The following is a 25,766-nucleotide window of genomic DNA, read 5'->3' as shown; positions in this document are numbered from 1 at the left end:
TCGACCTCATCTTCATCCCCGGGTGGGACCAAGGGGAGGGTGGATCGTCCTGGAGCGGGGGCTGTGTTGAGGTACACTGGGGGGAGGAAGAGTGGCGCCGGGGCAGAGGTGGGGGAGTGGGGACCCAGCTACTGCCAGGTCCCTGAGGGAGACTGTGTCTTGGCGGCCGTCGGGGTACACCACGTAGGCATACTGCGGGTTTGCATGGAGTAGCTGTACCCTCTCGACCGACGGATCCGCCTTGTGGAGCTGCACGTGCTTGCAGAGGAGAACGGGTCCTGGAGCTGCCAGCCACGTTGGGAGCGAAACCCTGGAGGTGGACTTCCTGGGGAAGGCAAGGAGATGTTCATGGGGGGTTGCGTTAGTCGCAGTGCAAAGTAGCGACCGAATAGAGTGAAGGGCGTCGGGGAGGACCTCCTGCCAGTGGGAGACTGGGAGATTTTTGGACCGCAGGGCCAGATGGACGACCTTCCAGACCGTCCCATCCTCCCGCTCCACCTGCCCGTTTCCCCGGCGGTTGTAGCTGGTCATCCTGCTCGAGGCAATGCCCCTGTTGAGCAGGTACTGACGCAGCTCATCGTTCATAAATAAGGATCCCGGTCACTGTGGATGTAGGCGGGGAAACCGAACAGAGCGAAGATGGTGTTGAGGGCTTTGATGACGGTGGCAGATGTCATATCGGGGCATGGGATGGTGAAGGGGAATCTGGAGTATTCGTCGACCACGTTAAGGAAATACCTGTTTCAGTCGGTGGAGGGGAGGGGCCCTTTGAAATCCACGCTGAGGCGTTCAAAGGGACGGGCAGCCTTCACTAGGTGCGCTCGGTCTGGCCGGTAGAAGTGTGGTCTGCACCCCGCGCAGACCTGGCAGTCTCTAGTGATTAGCCCTGACCTCCTCAATGGAGTAGGGCAGATTGCGGGCCTTTATGAAGTGAAAGAGCTGGGTGACCCCTGGGTGACATAGAGCGTCGAGTAGGGTCCGGAGTCGGTCCACCTGTGCGCTGGCACATGTACTCGGGATAGGGCATCGGGGGCTCGTTGAGCTTACCGGGGCGATACAAAATCTCGTATTTATACGTGGAGCGCTCGATCCTCCACCTCAAGGTTTTATCATTTTTTATCTTGCCCCACTGTGTGTTATTGAACATGAAGGCAACCGACCGTTGGTCAGTGAGGAGAGTGAATCTCCTGCCGGCCAGGTAATGCCTCCAATGCCGCACAGCTTCTACGGTGGCTTGGGCCTCCTTCTCGATGGAGGAGTGCCGAATTTCAGAGGCATGCAGGGTGCGTGAAAAGAATGCAACGGGCCTGCCTGCCTGGTTGATGGTGGCGGCCAGAGCGACGTCTGATGCATCGCTCTCGACTTGGAAGGGGAGGGACTCGTCAACTGCGTGCATTGTGGCCTTGGCGATGTCGGCCTTGATACGGTTGAAGGTCTGGTGAGCCTCGGCCGTCAGTGGGAAAACAGTGGGGTGAATGAGTGGGCGGCCTTGTCCGCATAGTTAGGGATCCACTGGCCATAGTACAAGAAGAATCCCAGGCACCGTTTGAGGGCCTTGGGGCAGTGGGGGAGAGGGAGTTCCATGAGGGGGCGCATGCGATCGGGGTCGGGCCCTAGAACTCCATTTTGCACCACATAGCCGAGGATGTCTAAGCAGTTGGTGCTGAACACACACTTCTCCTTGTTGTAAGTTAGGTTGAGGAGTTTGGCGGTGTGGAGGAATTTGGAAAAGTTAGTGTCGTGGTCCTGCTGGTCGGGGCCGCAGATGGTGATGTTATCCAGGTACGGGAAGGTGGCCCGCAGTCCGTACCGGTCAACCATTCAGTCCATCTCCTGTTGGAAGACCGAGACCCCGTTAGTGACACCGAAGGGAACCCTAAGGAAATAGTAAAGGCAGCCGTCCGCTTCAAACGCGGTGTACGGGCGGTCCGCCTTGCGAATGGGGAGCTGGTGTTAGGCAGATTTCAGGTTCACTGTCGAGAAGACCCAGTACTGTGCAATCTGATTGACCACATCAAATATGAGTGGGAGGGGGTACGCGTCGAGCTGCGTTTACTGATTGATGGTCTGATTGTAGTCAACGACCATCCTGTTTTTCTCCCCAGTTTTCACAACTACCACTTGGGCTCTCCAGGGGCTGTTGCTGGTCTCGATAATGCCTTCCCGTAGCAGCCGCTGGACCTCAGACCTGATGAAGGTCCTGTCTGGGCACTGTACTCAGCTCCTGGTGGCGACGGGTTTGCAATCCAGTTTGCAAACAGAGAAGGTCGACCTTAAGGGTCGTGAGACCTCAGACAGTAAGGTGTGGTAGGGGCCTGCCGAATTTCAGGATTAGACTTTGAGGTTGCACTGGAAGTCCAGGCTGAGTAGCAAGGCAGCGCAGAGGTTGGGAGGATGTAGAGCCGGAAGTCGCTGAACTCTACCACCTGGATGGTGAGGGTGGCGGAGCAGTACCTGTGGCGATCCGGAGGCCAGGGAGATTCTCTGGTTAATGGGGTGTTGATGCACTATCAATTACGATGAGATGAGTGTAGAGTGTAATCGAGGCTTTATTACGCAGTGATGTGTAGCTTCCACAGCTGCTACCGAAATGGCTGCAGCTCGGAGAGCCCACTAATTTATACTCCGCCCTTGGGCGGAGCCAGCGGGCAGCGATCTACCCCCGTACCTGTAGTGCAGGGGCCTTACCGTAATACACCTTATATACGATACAACAATACAACAGTGGTGACTACCACAGGCGTACTGTGAGGGAGCTGGCCTTACCATATCGGGGTGGATGAAGCTCTCAGCGCTCCCAGAGTCAAGAAGGCATGATGTCTGTGCCCATCAAGCTTTACTGTCGTCGACGCGGTCGCGAGGTTGTGCGGTCGGGTCTGGTCGATCGTGACGGAGGCGAGACCCGGCTGGTGTTGGAAGGCCCCTGGCTGGTCGGCGGCGGTTGCAGGCGATGAGCGGCCCGATGAGGTGCCTGATGAGCAGGGGTCCTGAGGCGGAGAAGATGGCGGCACCCATGTGGTGGGCGGTGATAAAGATGCCGACGCCCACAGGCCGCACGAGGCCTGATGGGGGGAAGATGGCAGCGCCCACGGGCTGCATGTGTCCCGAGGCGAACAAGATGGCGGCGTCCATGGGCCGCACGTGGTCTGAGGCGAGGAAGATGACAGCGCCCACGGGCCGCACGTGGTCTGAGGTGAGGAAGATGGCAGCGCCTATGGGCCGCATGTGGGTTGCGGGGGCGGAAATGGCGGCGCCCACGGGTTGCACGTGGGGGATGCAGGGACAATGACCCTGTTTACAGCGGCAATCGAGCGGCCCTGGCACACAGCAGCAAAATGTCCTTTCTTCCCGCTGGCCTTGCAGAGCGCCGCGCCGGGCAGTGCTGCCGGGGCTGCTTTGTTTGCTTGCAGAAGTAGCACTTGGGTCCCCCGTGGTTGATTGGCTGGGGGCAGTCGCTGGTGGGGTCCATGAAGGGGTTTTCACTGGTGGGGTCCATGATGTCCAGGAGGGGGGCCCTGTGTGGTTGGGGGCGTACGCTTTTACATTACAGGAGGCGACCGTTAGTGAGATCGCGAGTTTCTTGGTCGCTGCAAGGTCGAGGGTAGCCCCTTCTAAGAGGCGCTGGCGGATGTACGCCGACCCTGTGCCCATAACGAAAGCATCCCTAATTAGGAGTTTGGAATGTTCAACGGCTGAAACGTCCTGGCAATCGCAGCCCCACGCCAGGGCATGCAGGGCATGCCAGAAATCTTCCACAGACTCACCGGGGAGTTGATGCCACGTGGACAGGAGGTGCCTAGCGTAGATTTTGTTGGTCTGCTGAGTGTAGTTCTCTTTCAGTAGCGCCATGGCCTCAGCGTAGGTAGGTGCATACCGGATGAGGGGAAAGATATCGGAGCTTAGCCACGTGTACAGGATCTGGAACTTCTGTGCCTCTGAGGGTCGTTCTGTCGCAGATCCGATGTCGGCTTCAAAGCAAGCTAGCCAATGTGCGAAGGCCGACTTGGCGTTGTCTGCTTGAGGGTGCAGGTGCAGGCGATCCGGCTTGATGCGGAGATCCATCGTTGTAAAATCTCTGCTTAATAAATTGATGCACTATCAATTACGACGAGACGAGAGTAGGGTGCAATCCAGGCTTTACTAAGCAGAAATGTGTAGCCTCCCGCAGCTGCCGCCAAAATGGCTGCAGCTCGGTGAGCACACACATTTATACTCCGCCTACTGGGTGGAGGCAGCAGGCAGGGATCTACCCCCGTACCTGTAGTACAGGAGCCTTACTGTATTACATCTCATATGTGATATATATACAACAGTGGTGACTACCACAATGTGAAGATCAGTGCTTTGTTCAAACACCTGCTGAAGTTTGTCTGTCAGTTCACCTATGTCTACTTGAAGAAAAGGATTTGACAGTAACAAAATGGTTTGTTCCATCTTGCCTACCTCCTGAAATCGTTTGTTGAAGTCCTTTTCCAATTTGTTCAGGTGGTCACAAAATTTGTTTGGATTAGAACATAACATTTACAGCGCAGAAGGAGGCCATTCGGCCCATTGAGTCTGCACCGGCCCTTACAAAGAGCAACCCCACTTAACCTTTTTGGACACTAAGGGCAATTTAGCATGGCCAATCCACCTAACCCGCACATCTTTGGACTGTGGAAGGAAACCGGAGCTCCCGGAGGAAACCCACGCACACACGGGGAGGACATGCAGACTCCACACAGAGAGTGACCCAGCCGGGAATTGAACCAGGGACCCTGGAGCTGTGAAGCAATTGTGCTAACCACGATGCTACCGTGCTGCCACCCTAGGGTTAGGGTGGAAAGCCCAGCTTATTCAAAATTTGGGCATGGTTTAACAATGAGAAATGACAACTGAACAGTGGCCGCAGCAGTTCAGTGACAGTGTCAGAGGTGGATAATTGCCTAGTTTAAACATAAAGAATTTCTGATTGATCTGTATACCAACTTCTGGCTTTTAAAAAAAAAAACCGCTCCAGCAACTTGCACTTGCGCCTCACGGACTCCACAGGATAAAATACAACCGCCATACAGAATCTCCTGTTCAGTGTATATATTTTTCAAAGACTGTTCAGGATTGGGATCGATCTGTCAATTGTGATTAACTGGTTGGAGACCACTGATTTAGAGTACTCAAAATGTCATTTTACTTTTCGCACTATTTTCAAGTTACCACCAAAACCACCATTTGAGCTCCTCGTATTCATATGAGGTTAGTGCTGTTTGTTTATGCCCTCGTCAAAATGTGCAATATGTTAGATGATAATAAATTAACTTCACAGCCTCTGTTTCCTTTACAACTAAGCTAAAACTAATCTGTGCATGCCAAGCATTCCATATGTGCCAATCAGGCTGGGTGACAAAGCTTCCAAGTTGTGTACAGGTATCCAATGGAATTCATCTTTAGTCAGTAATGCCAATTATATGAGGAATGAGTTTGCAGTAAGTATGATGGAGGTACAGTCAGCTTCTGTTCAGAGTACATTATTCAGAGTACATATATTGAATAATACAATTTGACCACTGGTAAATTTAATAATGTTTCTAATTTGTTTAGATTAGTTGGCAGACTACTAACGACTCAGAACATTAATTATGGAGCTAGTTTGAGAGACATAGCACATTCAATGATTTCAAGACAGATGATTTTGTCTATATATCATGGGAAAGCATTTGGGTAATAAATCACATGGATGGACCCCAATATATATTTAATCATTAACTTACTCCCAGGCCGAACAGCTGCTGAAAATTAGAAAGGGTCACCTTAGACTAAATTACATTATGTGCAATCTATAACACATTAGGATAAAATTATAGTGATTTTTAACTGTCTAAAATTTTATTGCAGTACATGAAATAGCTTCTAAACCCTTGTTGCTAAAATATCATCAGTGATAAATTATGTAAGGATAACATGTTACAATTATTACAGCTCTAACCAGAGCCCAAATTGATGACCAGTGCATATTTTCACAAAACTCCCAATGCCATTTACAATATCAGCGTGTATACTTTGTTATAGCCCACCATCCAAAGATGAATGGAGGATGGATTAACCAAAGTATATCTTTTACAAATTAATTGCTTCATAGCAGGATTGATCATACTCAGTGATTTATTGAAAGAGGATATTGTACATATAAAAATAAAGAAAAGGATACCAGAGGAGATATTTTCTGTGGAATTACACAGATAGTGATTTACTATATAAATCGTTTATTTAATTTTTGTATTCCAAGACAAATAAAAATTACATCTGCACACGCCAGTCCCAAAGTTAGCTTATTTTTTACAATTTATATAAATTACTCGAATGAAGGGACTTAAGGTATTGTTGCTAAATTTGCTGATGCCACAATGATAGGTAGGAAAGTGAATTGTGAAGAGGGCATAAGAAGGCTACAAAGCGACATAGATAGGTTAAGCGAGTGGGCAGAATCTGGCAAGAGGAATATAATGTGGGCAAATGTAAAATTGTCCATTTTGTCAAAAATGACTATAATTTTATCCTAATGTGTTATAGATTGCACATAATATCATTTAGACATCTTCAACCTCTCATTACAACAATCTGAGGTCCCTATCTGCTTCAAGAAGACAACCATCATCCCTGTACCAAAACTATCTGCGTGGCCTTGCACTCTACCCTGGAACACCTAGATAACAAAGACACCTATGTCAGACTCCTATTTATCGACTACAGCTCAGTCTTCAACATCATCATTCCTACGAAACTCATCTCCAAACTCCGTGGCCTTGGCCTCGGCTTCTCCCTCTGCGACTGGATCCTGAACCTTCTTACCCACAGCCCACAATCAGTAAGGATAGGCAACAACACCTCCTCCACAATCATTCTCAACACCGGTGCCCCACAATGCTGTGTCCTCAGTCCCCTACTATACTCCTTGTACACCTATGACTGTGTGGCCAAATTCCGCTCCAACTCGATTTTCAAATTTGCTGATGACGCCACTGTAGTGGGTCGGATTTCAAACAAAAGCGAGACAGAGTACAGGAATGAGATAGAGAATCTGAAGTTTTTAAAATCTCCCACTCTTGTAACATGAAAAAAACAAGCTTAAACTTTAAGCAAGTTTTTTTAAAAAAACAAGCATAATCTGCTGGACAACTTTGATTGACAAGCTAGTGTAGTTTAGGAAAAGAATAGCCATCTGTTCCCGCAATTTCAATTATTAAAATCTTTGTTGACATTTCCCAAGAGCTATTGAGCCATTATGAATGTGTGGCTGAGTTTAAAAAGTTATGATAATCTCAGGGGATTCTGAGTTCACAGCTTGAGTGATAGTTCAAAGATGTTTTAAAGGATGTGGGGCGGGATTCTCCGACCCCCCGCAAGGTCGGAGAATCGCCGGGGGGCGGCGTGAATCCCGCCGGCCGCCAAATTCTCTGGCACAGGAGATTCGGCAGGGGGCGGGAATCGCGCCGGTCGGCGGCCGCTCACAGCGGCCCCCGCCCCCCCGGCGATTCTCCGACTCGCGATGGGCCGAAGTCCTGCCCGTTCTTTGCCAGTCCCACCGGCGTAAATTAGACTAGGTCCCTTACCGGCGGAACCTGGCGATGCGAGCGGGCTCCAGGGTCCTGGGGGGGGGGGGGGGAGGCGCGGAGCGATCTGGCCCCAGGGGGTGCCCCCACGGTGTCCTGGCCCGTGGTCAGGGCCCACCGATCTGCAGGCGGCCCTGTGCCTTGGGGGCACTCTTTTCCTACGCGCCGGCCGTGTGGACATCCGCGACGTTCGGCGTGAAGGTGAACCCCCCCGCGTGCTCATGTGCGGGGATGACGTCAGCAGCCACTGACGCTCCCACGCATGCGTGGACCCGCGCTGGCCGGTGGAGTCCCTTCAGCCCCGGCTGGCGTGGTGCCAAAGGCCTTCCACGCCGGCCGGCAGGGCGCAAACCACTCTGGCGCACCTTTCCGCACCTTTTGGGGCGGGCCGACGCCGGAGTGGTTCATGCAACTCCGTCCCGTCGAGACCCCCCATCCCTCTGGGTATGGGAGAATCCCGCCCGTGGGGTCTGAGTAGAAGTTTATTTTTAGAAGAGATTATTTAAGATTGAAAACCTGTTGATTGAATTTCGTGAATGGGAGACTTTTTACCATCTTGTGTAGGAATGAGAGCTGTATTACATTGTTGTAAATTTATCTTTTTGATATCCTTATGGCCCCTGAGGTTTGTTCATGGTAGATCCTGAGTTGCTGGCTTTGGAGATGGCATGGGGACTATAAGGGGGAATTGGAGGTAGGTGGGGTGCATGTGATATTGTGGCAGTAGGTGGAGATGATGGAGGGATGTGATTTACAGTGCAGAAGGAGGCCATTCGGCCCATCGAGTCTGCACTGGCTCTTGGAAAGAGCACCCTACTCAAGGTTAACACCTCCACCCCATCCCCATAACTCAGTAACCCCACCCAACACTAAGGGCAATTTTGGACACTAAGGGCAATTTATCATGGCCAATCCACCTAACCCGCACATCTTTGGACTGTGGGAGGAAACCGGAGGAAACCCACGCACACACGGGGAGGATGTGCAGACTCCACACAGACAGTGACCCAAGCCGGAATCGAACCGGGGACCCTGGAGCTGTGAAGCGATTGTGCTATCCACAATGCTACCGTGCTGCTGTAGTTTATGCCATTTTTAGAATGATTAAATTTCTAAGCTAACTTTTTTTTCCAAAAATGTCAGCTGCTCCTGCACGTTCAATAGTGCAGAATTATGGAGGATAAATAGGCACCAAACAAAGACTAGGTCTGGGGTTAATCAACAGTCTTTGGAGAAGTAATAGAACTAAAAGTAATGAAGCTTTGGTTAAACATCACAAATTAATTTTCCCCCTCGCTCAAAGCCGTACACCGAAATCACCAATTCAAAATCCATTTTCTTAACCCACTGGAAAGCAAAACTCATTAAGTACGAGATTTTATTGTTCAAATTTCCGTCACATTAAGTTTGGTGATGAAGTGAAAGTAGACAAAAAGTTTGGTCTGTTTATGATTCCTTTTTAGTTTTTTTTTAAAAAGATTTTATTATTTTAATGAGTAATGCTGAAGTGAAAGATAATAGAAATTGTGGATCATGCAGCTTTAATAGTACTTAATGACAGTACTTAATTCTGTAAGGGTGTCATCTACAGCTGTTTATAGTGTTATGGGAAACTAGATCATAACAAGTATAAGACTATCTCCATTACCCTAGCAACGTGGATAAAACAATCAAAATATCTTGCAGTTTTCACATAGTGTGGGGGGCAAATTATGGGTTTAGTTTATGGACCCAGCTTCAATATGAGGTGATTATGGTAAGTATTTTTTCTTGATAAAATCCAATGGATCTACCATAGATAAACTACATTTCTGCTGTTAAACCCCCTAAGTACATGACTGATGATAGTGACTGCATCATTTTTGTCATATATATCCAGCAATGTCAGAGTTGTCATTCTGCTGATCAGGTGAATCTGTACCCCTTTAAGACCACAAAGTCTAATTGCTATTCAGAAAACTCTTGCATTTAATATTCACAGCCTTCTAACCTAAAAGCAAAAGGCCCACTAACTGACTGAAGCTTACAGTGAACCTCTGTGTCTACAATGGGATGCATCCTAATGTCACATTATTTCCCTTATACCCCTGTTTATATGCATCGGATTATATAATCATATTTTCTTTTTGATTATGGATTGTCTTGAGTTTAAATCCATTCAGTCTGGCATGCTTTGATCATTCTAAAAAAAAAACATTTATGTCTAGATGAGTTTGAGAGAACTCGGACAGGCATGAGTGGGAAATGGGTCAGGAACATATTTTGTCAAGGTTCCCATATATTTATCTACTTTCCTACTGGAGATGCATTCTTGAGCATCCATTTTATAATAAGCAAATTATGTAAAATATTTTACCTTCTGCAGTTCTATAATTTGCTTTAGAAGAAGGCTTCATAAGAGACAGCTGTTTGTCCATGGATTGCATCATTGGAATGTTCAGCAGAAAGGGAATTTCAAGTTGATGGGACCACTTTATTGTACATCCTTCAGCAGCCATAGAAGGGTTTCTGGTTGCTCATAAAACACCCTAATTTTATTTTTACAGTGAAGTCTTTAGAGGCACAAGTGTGGTTCAGGAATAGGTGAGCTTCTTAGATTGAGATGGCTTTTCAATGAAAAAAAAATGTACTAGTTTTGAAGTACCTGTTTTGAATGGCTGCTGGATATCCACAATGGCGCTCAAGGCCCCCAGTCATATTATGAGAAGCATCCCTAATTTAGATGAAATTCAGGACTTTAAAAAGTCCAGTCATAGCCAAGCATGCATCATACGTGCTAGGGTATTATAGCACACTAGGTAAACAGAATGCCGTGGAGGCCACAGGGTGAAGCTGTCTGATGTGCATCCGTATTATGGTAATCAAGCATGCATTCTCAATCCTGCAGAGTTCACATAATGCCGCAGAGAAGTACCCTTGGCACGAATAAATGACCTTATCTTTCTCATCGGGAAGGAGGGGAGACTCCGTAATTGTGACCATCTTCAAAAAGGATACAAGACTGACTGTAGTATATACAGAGGGGTATTTGAAGGTCTTTGCCAGTTACATTCCGCCCATGGTTGAAGAGCTCCTACTTGAGTCACAATGTGGATTCTGTCCCATCAAAAGGCACAGTGGGCATGATCTTCACAGTATGACAAGTCCAAGAAAATGCAAAGAGCAGAGCATACTCTGTTCATGGTCTTCATTGACCTCACAAAGGCCATCAACTCTATCAACTGGGATGGATTGTGGAGCATCCTTCTCACATTGGCTGCCTGCAGAAATTCATCACTAAGCTCCAGCTGCTGTATGATGATATGCTAATCAGCCATGTTGGGCCCATCACATCATGCCTAACACAAGACTCAAAACAAGCTCTTTACTCCGAGCTTTGTCACGACAAACAGTTTCCAGGAGGGAAGAGGAAACGTTTTAAGAATGTCCTCAAAACCTCCATGAAAAAATGCAGCATCCCCACGGATATACGAGAACCTCCTCTTGTTTGAGACCATCCAAACTGGAGAAGAAGCATCCGCAAAGGTGCCAACTATTTTGAGCATCTTCATCAGACCCAGGTGGCGATCAAATGCAAACAGTAGAAGGAGCGTACCAAAATCTAAGCACCTCATTGAACATTGCCCACCTGGACAGCGCCCTGGACCCCGCCAGACGCAACCACCTACCTTCCACAAGGGCTGACGTCTCCCATCGGATCCCAGGATCATCCAGCAGCAGCCGCCGACCGAGGAAGCGAGGGAAACGCAGCGGTCTGCAGGTTAGACTGAAGCAACGCGGTTTCAAGACCCCTCTCCCCAGCATACTCCTGGCAAACGTCCAAGCAATTGAAAACAAGCTGGATGAACTTAACGCCAGACTTACCTCTCACAGGGAAGTAAGAGACTGCTGTGTGCTCTGTTTCACAGAGACATGGCTCACCCCCGCCTCACCGGACTGTGCCATACAACCTGAAGGCTTCTCTATTCACCGGGCGGACCGCACGGCATCTTCAGGCAAAGCGAAGGGTGGAGGGGTTTGCAGAGATCCCGAAGGACTGCCTAAGAAGAAGAATGTGGGATCAGTCACCAGTTTGACAATGGACAATCAAGAATTGAATTGTATCCACTGCAAAATTGTAAAGCCACATTTCATTGCTGGTCACAGATACATCATTATGAAGAGATTTTTCATTACCTTATCAGAAATAAGAGAGGTAAAGGTATACACAAGACTGGATAGCCTTGTAACTTAGTTACATATTTATACAGAATAGAAGTCAGAAATCAGAAGTTTTTTTTTAATTGTGCTAAATTTGGTCATTTGGTGAATACATATATTGTCAACTTCACGTAACAAGTTTTATGTGGAACTCATTCCTGGAGAAACGATTAATATTCTTTTAACATCCACCTTTATTAAAAATGTTGAAATTGAATGCTGTAGAAAATTGACTTCGGCAATTTCAACATTATTGAATGATTTTGAAATTGAATGCTTTAGAAAATTGACTTTAGCTATTCCGACATTATTGAATGATTTTGTGATATGTTATAAGAAGGCATTTGTGTGCGAGTGTACTGTTCTGTTATACAGTAACGTTATACTATCCAATCTTCTATCACTTCACACTCAGTTAAATGTGACTGCTTCATATTAGTTCACAGTAAGTTAGCTGTAGAGAACTGTCATTACAACACATGAAAATGCATGTACCCTACAGATACTAAATGTATCGTCCTAGTAAAAAGGGGTAGGAAGAATTATGTAATTGTTGATTAATACAACAAATATATGAAGTTATATTGTATAATAGTGGAAATGTAGTTCTGTTTTTAACATTTTTTTGAGCTGTGTATTGTGCAGTTGAGTTATTTTTTATCATTGCATTGTTATTAGCAACATATTACACCAATAACATAATATTTTGTTGTTAACATTCAAGAGATCTCCAGTAATAAAAGAATGCAGATTCAGAATTGCTATTAAAATTGTAATAATTGAATCTTCATCTTGTTGAGTTTTCTGCCTGAGGGCAGGTCCTTGGCAATAATTTACTGAACCACGGCAAGTTGCTGTGATTTTTTTTTAATTGCAAGTAGGGCGCGGAGCCAGGTCCCAAGTCTGCCTCCCCCGAATGGGAATCGATCCCCCATGCTATTGCCGTTAGTCGAATCCACATGCTAACCATTGAACCAACTGCCCCCCCCCCCAATAGTTATTAGTATTACATTTTTTCTGATGTCTTTTCCAAATTGACCAATCTCAATAAGAAGTAAATCAAACCAATTTGTGTTTGCATTAAGATTAATTGAAAAAATTGTTTATTTCCTTAGTCAGAAAATGTCCGCTGGGCTCACTCGGTCCAATTTTTTGAAGCTCAGGAAAGGACGCTATGTGGAGATGTGTTGCTGACAGCTGCCTTTGTGTCATATGTTGGATCCTTTACCAAAGGATATCGTCAGGAATTAGTTGCGGGCATGTGGCTTCCTTTTCTGAAATCATTGAAGGTTTGTTCTCTTTTCTCTCTTCCCACCTACTCCTTTTGCCAGTTCTTAACTATGTCCTCAGTTGTTTCGGATAATTATGTGAAATGAAATGAAATGAAAATCGCTTATTGTCACGAGTAGGCTTCAATGAAGTTACTGTGAAAAGCCCCTAGTCGCCACATTCCGGTGCCTGTCCGGGGAGGCTGGTACGGGAATCGAACCGTGCTGCTGGCCTGCCTTGGTCTGCTTTAAAAGTCAGCGATTTAGCTCAGTGAGCTAAACCAGCTCAGGCACCATTATTGTCAGTGATACTATTATTTACCACGGCAGAAAATTAATACATTTCAGTTAGGAATGTGTCACTCAAGTGAATTTTCATTTTGAATTTCATGGAGGTGATGCCACGATTAAGAAAACGTGTCTTTGAGAAAGAAGAAACAATCCACAGTGAAACCAGTGGCACAAGTTAACAGTCAGCTTCTCAACATACTTTGCATTTACAATCTCACATTTCTTGTGATTCTGTTCATTTTATTTCAATGATTTGACTAGCTCAGAAGATAAATCATATAATGCAGAGCTGTAAGATGCTTGTGTTGTTGCTACAGCTCAAATGCAGAAGGGCACATTGTGCATATGAAAACGATTACAGTTTAGAGTTGTCATTTTATTCTCAGCATTTGCAGCAGAATGTGCAATACTTTATTCGCCATTAACCCTTCATAAAGATGAGCAATAATAGCAAAATGGAAAGCTTTTCAGATTGTTAGTGGAACCCGTTTAAACTGATCACATATAGGTAAGCATTACGAAAAGTGAGTTCTTAAGATGTAAACATAGTTCTTTTATTGCTTTTTTTCTTTCTCAGGGGGAGGAGGTCATTCTATTTTGGTTGATCTACACGTGTATATTTAATTTATGTCATTACAAAAGCAATCAAAAACTAAATTGCCCACAAGATGGCCAGAAAACTATTCATAAATAAATACCAGCAGAACAAGAATATCCATAGAGAGGGAAGGACTGGCCAAGTAGCTTCTGTTTTCAAACTCCAACTCCTTCCCACGGTGTGACGAGACATCCAACAGGTCATTACAGAATCTCAACCTGTTTGATGAGACAATATTGAATTAACAATGGGAGTTTATTTTAATGTCCATAATAAAAACATAAGAGGTTAAAAAGGTTAAAGATAAAAGATGGTACGCCAGTGATCGGTACATCTGTAGCAGAGTCAGCAGCTTAGATCTATCATGTCACAAATCCATATTTTCAAACCCTGGGTGCACCTACTTGGCAATGATTGAGGATAACCCTTCGAAGGCTCCAGCTCCAAATCAGCACAAAGACCATTGCAGAGCTGTGCCTTCTGCTGCAAAGAGACTTTCAGTCAACTTTCACAATGGATAGATTATCTATATACATATATATTTACACAAAATACAAAGTGGTCAATCTCAATGATGTCTTGCTCCACCCCTGGCAGCACTATCTCCCCCATATCCATCCCAGAAAATGGGTATAGCTACAACAAACCTAATACAGCAATGATAGAGATAAGTTGGACTCTTTTGTAGCAGATGAGCAATTTGTTTATAGCGCTTGACACTAACCTGATTTTTTTTTTTAAATGAATCATTTGCTGTAGAGAAATCAGCAATGTTTTTCATTATTTTGATGAAATATTATGGACTAAAAATTGTAGCTGTAGGGGCCACAATTTCCAACCTCCTCACGCCTGTTCAGGTGAATGTGGATAGCATATAAATTTGGTGCTGCCCCCTCATTTACCTGATTGTGGGGCCAAACATTGCCTGTGAACAGTTATCAGCAGGGAGCCGAGCAGCATTTGCTAATAACATAGTGTGCATCCAGCTTTATCTTCTTAAAGAGGAGGCTGCTGCCAAATACTATTTCTGCAATTCTTAACAAGGAAAATCAAACACCAAGGCAAAGAATGGGCTCCAGGACCAAGCATGAGCTAGAGGTGGACAAGAGGAGAGATGACATGGTTCCACAGGGGCCAAGGAGGCATTCAGAAGAGATAGGAAAGCCATGGAGATCAATTCCTGGCATTTGTGCTGAATAACCTTAAATGGATACAGCACAAGTCCATCATTCCATCACATCTGCATAAGCAATGTTGGAAAGACTTTAACATGTGAATCCTGGGGCTGGGGCTGGTTTAGCACAGTGGGCTAAATAGCTGGCTTGTAAAGAAGACCAAGGATAGCAGTGCGGGTTCAATTCCCGTACCAGCCTCCCCGAACAGGCGCCTGAATGTGGCGACGATGGGCTTTTCACAGTAACTTTATTTGAAGCCTACTTGTGACAATAAGCGATTTTCATTTTCATTTCCTGTCTTTCTCATTTCCCTTCAGCCACCAGGTTTCCCAAGTGCTGGAATGCCCAGCTCAGCTCGTTATATTTAAAATATATACTTGCAGCATCATTAACATTTGGGGCAGCACGGTAGCACAGTGGTTAGCACTATTGCTTCACCGCTCCAGGGTCCCAGGTTCAATTCCGACCTCGGGTGACTGTGTGGAATTTGCACGTTCTCCCCGTGCCTGCATGGGTTTCCTCCGGATGCTCCAGTTTCCTCCCACAGTCCAAAGATGTGCAGGTTAGGTGCATTGGCCATGATAAATTGCCCTTAGTGTCCAAGAAGGTCAGGTGGGGTTACGGGGATAGGGTGGAGGTAGGGTGCTCTTTCCAAGGGCCGGTGCAGACTCGATGGGCCGAATGGCTTCCTTCTGCACTGTAAATTCTATGATTCTATGATAATAGAGAAAAATCTGAAGTGGGCACATTCCAGGCAGGTTGCGTTATGGTTTCAGATTTTTGAAATTTTAACCTAACCCACTCTACCCTGCCCTCTCCTGCCCATTGTAGGATTGTTACCCCAGTGAACTGAGCAGGCAAATGGAGAGATTCATGCTGTTCCTTCACAAATACAACCTTGAGATCTACTTTTGATGTATGACACTTTCTTGATTAAAATACTGCTATCAAAATAATCTAACTTGCTGCGCAAACTAATGACCTAATAGAACAATCAAGGAAAAGCTTGTATTGAAAAGTACAACTTCTTTACTGATCTCTCAGGTTTCCATACCAATAACAGAGGGCCTAGATCCTACGTCAATGCTGACTGACGATGCCACAATTGCAACCTGGAATAATGAAGGATTGCCCAGTGACAGGATGTCTACAGAAAATGCCACCATTCTGACCAACTGTGAACGCTGGCCACTCATGATTGATCCACAGCAGCAAGGGATCAAGTGGATTAGGAACAAATATGGAAGTGAGCTGAGAATTGTACGCATAGGACAAAAAGGGTAAATAGTCTGAAGATATCTTAAATGGCTGTCTTTTTTGTAAAAGTTTTTAATTGAAGCATGCTCATTTTAGTGTTCTTGCAAATTAATTTGAACACCAACTGTGCATTCTGATTTTTTTTTAAGTTACTTGGACATCATTGAACGTGCACTATCATGTGGTGATACCATACTGGTTGAAAACCTTGAGGAGACCGTTGATCCAGTTCTCGATCCAGTACTTGGGCGAAACACGATTAAAAAGGGAAGGTGAGTGCTCTCGATGGATAAATGATCAACTAAATTACTTAGTAATAATCAGACAATAGCTCATAGCACGTCATCTGCTATTATTTGTTTGCCATTTTACATCTGCGATTTGATGTGGTTTTTTTCTCTCTGCTTTTTACCTGCAATATGTCTATTGCCTGTGCGTAAAGCAGAAGTAAATGGGGCAGAGACCAGTTACAGCAAGTTCCTACCCTTTTTCATTTAACATGCAATTTGATAAGTTTTCCAAAAGGGAAGAGCAGTGAAATTGTGCCTGCAATAGAAATATTAGTCAAAAGTCATGTTAAAGCAATGAAAGCATAGGTGTAGCAGGTCGAGTAGCTATACTAAGTTTTCATAATGAAGCAGATATTGAGGCTATGCCAGCCATGTTCGCAGAGCTCTCACTTCTGAGTCATGTGGTTGTGGGTTAAGTCCCACTCGAGGGGCCGGCTTTTCACCTAGTTGTGGAGATTCCAGAGACCTTTAAAAACAACTGGATCTGGAAATCCAGCCCCCATTTACGACACATCCATTTTCATAGCTTTGGGAACTGGGGAGGGATGTGACTTCCACTTGTGGGAAACCCAAACTCAGAAGAGCGTCACTGCCCGCATTTGTTGCCCATCCCTGATTGTCCTTGAAACTGAGTGACCTGCTGGGCCATTTCAGAGGGCTGTCAAGAGTCAACCACATTGCTGTGGATCTAGAGTCACATGGAGGCCAGTCTGGATAAAGATTACAGATCTCCTTCCCTGAAGGACATTTGTTAATCTGCTGGGTTTTTATGTCAATGGTCACCATTACTGAGACTAGCTTTATATTCCAGATTTTATTGAATTTAAGTTTCACCAGCTGCCATGGTGGTCTTTGAACCTGTGTCCCCAGAGCATGAACCTGGGTCTCTGGATTTCTGGTGCACTTCCCCATCGTATCCCCATTTTAGGAAACATTACTCTATTAACCATCCTTGAGATATGAAAAATAAAGTAGGTTTCTGGTAAATCAGTAAATGAGACTGTCGGAGCTATGAATAGGTTTGTTTTCTGGGTGTACTGGGAAGAGATAGAGTTTACAGGCTACAGACGGTGAATGAGCACTCTATAATGAGATTCTATAATACATTCACATATGGGCGACAAGGACCTGTAACAATACCATAGAATTGTATGGTACAGAAGGTAATTTGGCCTGTCGTATTGATGCCGGCTCTCTGGAGGAGCAATTCGGTCCCCACCTTTTCCCTGTAGCCCTGCAATTCTTTTTGCTTCAAATAATTATCTCTTGTGAAGGCCTCGATTGAATCTACCTCCACCACACCTTCAGTAAGGACATTTCAGACCTTAATCACTTTCTGCGTTAAAACGCTGTTCCTCATATCACTATTGCTCTTTTGCTATTCACTTTAAATCAGTGACCTCTGGCCCTTCTGCAAATAGGGACTATTTTTCCCTTTTGCACTCTGACCAGATCCCTCATGATTTTGAAAACATCTTATTGTAATAATCCACAAGAGGCAGGAGTCCCGTCACCACACCAATATTTATTGCCAATAATTATTTACAAGAGCAGCTCCAAACAGTGCTGCTAGCATTCCAGTCAACTTAAGACTGGATCACAAAGCCTACACAGGTGCTTATATGGGCCCCCTCAATGAGCTATCATTGAGGGAGCTCATACTCCAATTGGCCAACCAATAATGCTAATTGGAGGTCATTACACTTATCAAATCTGTTCCCTAGGGAGAACATTCCCAGCTTCTCATCTGTCCAAGTAACTAAAGTTAGTCATCCCTGGAACTGTTCCCATAAATCTTTTCTGCATCCTCTTGAATATCTTCACATCCTTCCCAAAGTGTGATGCCTAGAGTTGGACTCAATACTCTAGTTGAGGCAGAACCAGGGCTCTATACAGGTTCACTGTTACTTCCTTGCTTTTGTACGCAGTGCCCCTATTTGCAAAGCTCATGATCCTGTCTGCTTTATCTTTTTTTTTCTTGCTTATAAATTTAGAGTATCCAGTTATTTTTTATTCCAAATTAAGGGGCAATTTAGCGTGGCCAATCCACTTACCTTGCACATCTTTTGGTTGTGGGGGTGAGATCCACATAGACACGGGGAGCACGGGCAAACTCCACACGGAAGTAACCCAGGGCTGGGATCGAACCTGGGACATCGGCCCTATCTGCCTTATCAACCACTTTCTCAACCTTCCCTGCCTCCTTCAATGGTTTGTGTATATATACCCCCAGGTCACTCTGGACCTACATTCATTTTAGAATTGTCCCCTTTATATTGTCTCGTCTCTTATTCTCCCGACCAAAATTAATCTCTTCATCTGACACTTGTCCACGCATTCGATCAGCCTGTCGAAGTCGTTCTCATAGTTCACGACACTTGAAAGTGCTGTGTCATCTGAAAATTCTGAAATTGTGCCCATTAGAAGGTCATTAATATAGGTCAATAAAGGATGTGGACTTAATACCGACCCCAAGGGACCCTTGGAGGCCCCCTGTGCCAATCAGAGGCATTATCTCCCCTGGTCTGACCCCCATCCCCAGTTTAATCCTCTCCACCTGGCCCCTCAAACCTTGCTGAGACTTGTCAGCCAGTTCCAGCTAATTCCACCCCTAGAACCCAACCAATCACACAATGAAACATTACCCTCCTGTTAACTATCTGTGGTGCATGTATTCACCTAATGCATGAGCTGTCAGTATGATACTGTAACCTATGACCTGGAAGTGGTGATACGAGCTACTTCCAGGTCCTGTACTGTAACCCCGGTGGGCTCCGCCCTCACCGGGGCTATATATAGACAGGCCACCTGTGGGTGTCACTCATCTGTACAACCAACTCTGGCTAGGTAAGTTCATGATTAATAAAGCCTAATGGTCACTTGCTCTCTCAGTTTCTCAGTGAATTAACGGTACATCAATTTATTAATCATAGACAGCACCATGGAAGCCGCTCTAAAGCCAGACAAGCTCGAACTCGATGTGCGCGCGTCAGAAGCCAAAGAGATATTCGAACATTGGCTTTGATGCTTCGAGGCCTACCTCGACTCCTCCACAACGCCTCCCACGGAGACCCTCAAGCTGCTTCTCCACGCTCGGGTGAGCCATCGAATCTCAGTAATGATCGAGAAAGCGGCCACGTACGAGGCGGCGGTCGCAATCCTCGAGGCTCATTTCATGAAGCCCGTAAACGAGGTGTTCCCCCGACACCTCCTCGCTACTAGCCGTCAACGTGCCGGAGAATCGCTGGACGAGCACCTGGAAACCCTGACTCTACTCGCAAGGAACTGCAGCTATCGAGATGTGACGGCGGAGGAACGCATGAACTCACAGATCCGGGACACCTACGTGGCTGGGGTCCGTATCAGGCAGCGCCTGCTGGAAAACGGGACCTCTGGCCTGCGGGACACGGTAAAGCTAGCTACCTCATTAGAGGTGGCCGACCAGAGCCTCAGCGACCCGACAACGTCACAGGCCTGCGCCGTGCGCCTGCCAGCCCAGCCCGGGGAACCGCAGTGCTACTTTTACGGTCAGGGTCAACACCCCCAGCAGCATTGCCCAGCCCGCACAGTGACATGCAGCGACTGTGGGGAAAAAGGGGCACTTCACTAGAATCTGTCTGGGCCGACCTAAGGCCCAGAAATCGAAAACGCACCAGGCCCGACCCATGGACTCGCAGGCCCGCAGACCCCGCAATGGGGCTGCGTGGCTGCCCGGAACGCCCCCTTCAGACGCATCATCAGCCTCGTGCGACTCGTGGGGGCCGCCATCTTGGCCGCCGGCTCCAACACGACCAACAGGTGCGACCGATGGGGGTGGCCATCTTGGTCACCATCTTCGCCCCAGCCCGACATGTGCGACTCATGGGGGCCGCCATCTTGTGACTCCACCGACCACATAGGCTACCCGCAGCTGGGCGCAGTCACTCTCGACCAGTCTTAGCCAAAACAGCTGAAGAAATCCATGATGGTCGTCCGGGTCAACGGGCACAAGTCCCCCTGCCTTTTCAACTCCGGGAGCACGGAGAGCTTTGTCCATCCCGATACGGTAAGGCGCTGCTCCCTCCCAGCCTCCCAAACAATCTACCTTGCTTCCGGTTCCCATTCAGTTCAGATCCGGGGATACTGTATCGCCAATCTCACGATTCAGGGCGCAGGGTACGCTTGTTTTAAGCTCTACGCCCTCCCCCACCTCTGCGACCCCCCCCCCAACTGCTCGGATTGGACTTCCAATATAATCACCGAAGCCTGACCCTACAGTTTGGTGGACCCTTGCCCCCCCCCCCCCCCCCACAGTATGCAGCCTCGCGACCCTCAAGGTCTCCACCCCTTCGCTCTTTGCGAACCTCACTTCCTACTGTAAGCCCATAGCCAACAGGAGCAGGCGGTACAGTTCGCTGGACATGACGTTTATCAAGTCGGAGGTCCAGCAACTATTGAGTGAAGGGATCATCAAGGCCAGCAACAGCCCCTGGAGAGCGCAAATGGTGGTCATCCAGACCGGGGAAAAGAATCGGATGGTTGTGGACTACAGCCAGACAATTAACCGGTTCACGCAACTGGATGCATACCCCTCCCCCGCATAGCGGAGATGGTTAACCAGATCGCGCAGTACTGTGTGTTCTCCACGGTCGATCTGAAGTCGGCCTACCACCAGCTCCCAATCCGCCCGGGAGAACGCCACTACACTGCTTTTGAAGCAGCCGGCCGACACTTCCACTTCCTCAGAGTCCCTTTCGGTGTCACTAACGGGGTCTCAGTCTTTCAGAGAACGATGGACCGAATGGTGGACCAGTACGGTTTGCGGGCTACATACCCGTAATTGGACAATGTGACCATCTGCGGCCATGATCAGCAGGACCATGACGCCAACCTTCAGAGGTCCTCCAGGCCACCCAATCCCTCAACCTTACATAAAACAAAGAAAAGTGCGTCTTCCGCACTACCCGCGCTGGCCATCCTCAGCTACGTCGTGGAGCACAGAGTCCTAGGGCCCAACCCTGACCGTATGCGCCCCCTCACAGAACTCCCCCCTCCCCACAGCCTCAAGGCCCTAAAACGATGCCTGTGGCTGTTCTCCTACTATCCCAGTGGGTCCCCAACTATGCGGACAAAGCCCACCCACTTATTCAAACCACCATTTTTCCCTTGACGGATGAGGCCCGCTCGGCCTTCAGCTGCATCAAGGCCGACATCACCAAGGCCGCAATGCACGCGGTGGACGAGTCCATCCCCTTTCAGGTAGAGATGATGCGTCAGACGTCGCACTGGCCGCCCCACTCAACCAGGTGGGCCGGCCAGTAGCATTCTTCTCTAGGACCCTCCATGCTTCCGAAATTTGACACTCCGCGGTCGAGAAGGAAGCATAAGTCATAGTGGAAGCCATGCGGCACCGGAGGCACTACCTAGCCAGTAGGAGGTTCACCCTCGTCACCGACCAGCGGTCGGTCACCTTCATGTTTGACAACGCACAATGGGACAAAATAAAAAATGACAAAATCTTGAGGTGGAGGATCGAGCTCTCCACCTACAACTACGATATCAATTATCGTCCTGGGAAGCTCAACCAGCCCCCAGATGCCCTGTCCCGCGGCACATGCGCCAGCGCTCAAGATGACCAACTTTGGGCAATCCACAATTACCTCTGTCACCCGGCTTACCCACTTCATTAAGGCCCGCAATCTTCCCTTCCCCACTGAGGAGGCCAAGGCCATGACCAGGGACTGCCAAGTCTGCGCGGAGTGCAAACCGCACTTCTACCGGCCAGACAAGGCCCGCCTGGTAAAGGCCTCCCGGCCCTTTGAGCGCTTAAGTATTGACTTCAAAGGGCCCCTCCCCTCCACCAACTCTAATATATACTTTCTCACCGTCACTGATGAGTACTCCCGCTTCCCCTTCGCTGTCCCCTGCCCCGACATGACCTCGGCCACTGTAATAAAGACACTGCACAGCATCTTCACACTGTTCGGTTTCCCTACCTACGTCCACAGCAACTGGGGCACATCGTTCATGAGCGATGAGCTACATCAGTACCTGCTCATCAAAGGCATCGCCTCGAGCAGGACTACGAGCCATAACCAGCAGGGAAACGGGCAGGTGGAGAGGGAGAACGCAACGGTATGAAAGGCCGTTCTTCTGGCCCTCAGGTCTAGATGTCTCCCGACCTCCCGCTGGCAGGAGGTCCTCCCCAAAGGCCTCCACTCCATTAGGTCGCTCCTCTGCATAGCCACGAACGAGACCCCTCACGACCGTTTGTTTGCCTTCCCCAGGAAGTCCATCTCCGGGGTCTCGCTTCCATCTTGGCTGACGACTCCGGGACCTGTCCTTCTCTGGAGACACATGAGGAACCATAAGACCGACCCCCTGGTCGAGACGGCCCAGCTGCTGCACGCCAACCCCCACTACACCTACATCGCGCACCAGGACAAACGGCAAGATACGGTCTCCCTACGAGACCTGGCACCAGCTGGTTCCCCTGCCAACACGCCCCCCTCTCTGCTGTCCACCGCCACCCCCAGCGCCCCGTACGCCCCCCCTTGATCTCCTGTATTGCCCCGTGCCGGCACTGCCGCCACCCACCAACCCCCACCACCCCCCCCCCCCCCCCCCCCCCCCCCCCCCCCCCCCCCCCCCCTCCGCCTGCCCCCAACCGTCTCCGACATGCCGGACTGAGGCTCAAGCTCCAGACACAATGCCCCTGGAGTCACCACCTGCAACAACTGTGCCTGCCGCACCACCAGAGCTGAGGAGGTCTAAGAGAACGATCCGGCCTCCAGATAGACTGAATATGTAATGACCCCACGTCACCCCCGCTGGACATGATTTTTTTTAACAGGGGGTGAATGTGGTGAATGTGTTCATCTAATGCATGAGCTGTCTGTATGATACTGTAACCTATGACCTGGAAGTGGTGATACAAGCTACTTCCAGGTCCTGTGCTGTAACCCCGGTGGGCTCCGCCTCTGGCTCCGCCCTCACTGGGGCGATATATAGACAGGCCACCTGTGGGTGGCACTCATCTGTACAACCGACTCTGGCTAGGTACGTTCATGATTAATAAAGCCTAATGTTCACTCGCTCTCTCAGTCTCTCGGTGAATTGACGGTACATCACTATCATATGCACCTTATTCTGCGTTATCTTACCTCTTACCCGCATGGAACTCACAGAATTGTGAAGCAGAAGGAAGTTATTTTGCCCATCTTGCCTGCACCAGCTCTCCAAATGAGCATTGTGACTTAATGCCATTCTTCTGCTTTTTCTCCGCACCCCTGCACACTGTTTCCATTCAAATAATCATCTAATACCCTCTTGAATGCTTTGATTGAACCTGCCTCCACCCTATTTTCAGGCGGTGCATTCTAGGCCCGAATCACTCGTTGTGTGAAAAACGTTTTTTTCCACAACACGTTTGCTTCTCTTGTAAATTACTTTAAATCTGTGCCCTCTCATTCTTGATCCTTTTACGAGGGGGAACAGTTTCTCCCCACCTGCTTTGTCTAGCTTCCTCATGATTTGAACACCTCTATCAAATCTCCTCTTTGCCCTCTATCCCTCCAAAGGAGAACAGTCCAAACCTCTCCAATCTATCCTCATACCTGAAGTTTTGTATTCCTGGTACCATTCTTGGAAACCTCTTCTGCACTCTCTCCAATGTGTTCACATTCTTCCAAAGTGTGGCACCCAGAAGTGTCCACTATACTCCAGCTGAGGTCTAAGTTCAGCATAACCTTTGTGCTCTTGTACCCTTAGCCCATATTAATAAAGCCCAGGATACTATATGCTTTCTTACCTGCTATCTCCACTGGTCCTGCTGCCTTGACCTATCTATGCATATATACACCCAGGTCCCTCTGCTCTGACACCTCCTTAAGAATTGTACCCCTTATTTTATATTGTCTCTCTATGTTTTGGGGTACATGCTACCAAACCTGTGCCTAGATATAGAGGAGATTAATAGATTACATGTTTACAAGCCTTGTTTATTGAATTTTATTAGAACTATGCTGTGTGTTCCTATGTGGCTCTGAATAGCTTCTTGTGTACTTTCTAAAACAAAAATGCTGCCAAAATAGTATGGAAACATTGCAATTGTGTTACTTCACTAAATAATAAATACAAATACTTCCTGCTAAGTGTTTCACAAGTAGTTATTTAGTAATCACAGTTAATTTAGCCGAATAATATCACATTAATTTGTAGTTAGTCAACGACAAATATCTTTAGTAAACTGAACTAAAACTATTAAGTGGAGAAATTGACTCGTTTCAATGTAGGTTTTTTAATGTAGAAGAAATATCAAGTATATTAATATAATTGTATATTTAACAAGCTTGGAGGAATACATTTACCTTTCTCCCAGACATACCAATACTTTAACTGTGAATATTAAGTGCACATAAAAATAAGATAGAACATTTATTTAGTATTTATCAAAGCAGGCTCACATTTCATCATCTCCAGGCAGTCTGTCACAGCTGCTGATGTGACATAATTGGACTAACTAGGTGTGAGGTACTCTAGAAACGGTTAAGCAAAATTACTACTTAAAGTTACCTTTGGAAGGAAAGGGGTAGAAAATAGCTTTGTGCTTAAATAAATACCACTGATCTTTTTTACATTTCTCGCAAGCTCTGATTAAAGTATCTTTTCCCATTGTTTCCTAGGTTCTTTCCAACCTCCGTGCTGATCTTCTGCTTTCCACTTTATTTTCTTTCCTGCTTTCTTGTATGCTCTCTTTTTCCACAATCGTCCACACCAAATGTTTCTTTGGAATAGGAGTGAGGTTAACATCTAAATGTAAATTGGATGACATATGTCCACATTTATAGGACTGCACATAAAAATAAGGGATCGAGATACTGGGCGCGATCTACTGGCCATGTCCCGCTGGAACCGAAGCGGGACACGGCTGGAGATGCCGGGACAGGCCTCCCCGGTGCTTCCCGACAGCCGTTACACCTTGCGAGATCTAACCAGGTCTTGTGAGGCATTGCGATTTGTGGACGGGCTCAGTTAAGAGCTCACTTAACTATGCTGATGCCGGATCTGACTGGCTCCCGGAATCCATCAGCCTCCCCAAGGCGACCCCAGCCGGAAGCCTT

The 25,766-nt window shown here is 47.3% G+C and overlaps 1 protein-coding gene across 2 annotated transcripts in view; it reads left to right on the top strand.

Moving 5' to 3' along the window:
• Positions 1-25,766, top strand: part of LOC119966149 (dynein heavy chain 11, axonemal-like) — a 622,669-nt gene that overhangs the window by 476,766 nt on the left and 120,137 nt on the right. For both annotated transcript variants that reach the window (XM_038797431.1, XM_038797432.1), the window contains 3 exons: positions 12,902-13,075; positions 16,163-16,398; positions 16,525-16,647. In XM_038797431.1, coding sequence (XP_038653359.1) covers positions 12,902-13,075; positions 16,163-16,398; positions 16,525-16,647 — 533 coding nt within the window. The remainder of the gene's footprint in view (positions 1-12,901; positions 13,076-16,162; positions 16,399-16,524; positions 16,648-25,766) is intronic.

Source organism: Scyliorhinus canicula, chromosome 5, assembly GCF_902713615.1.
Source record: "Scyliorhinus canicula chromosome 5, sScyCan1.1, whole genome shotgun sequence".
NCBI classification, from domain to species: domain Eukaryota; kingdom Metazoa; phylum Chordata; class Chondrichthyes; order Carcharhiniformes; family Scyliorhinidae; genus Scyliorhinus; species Scyliorhinus canicula.
This window is presented reverse-complemented; position numbering and strand designations above follow the sequence as displayed.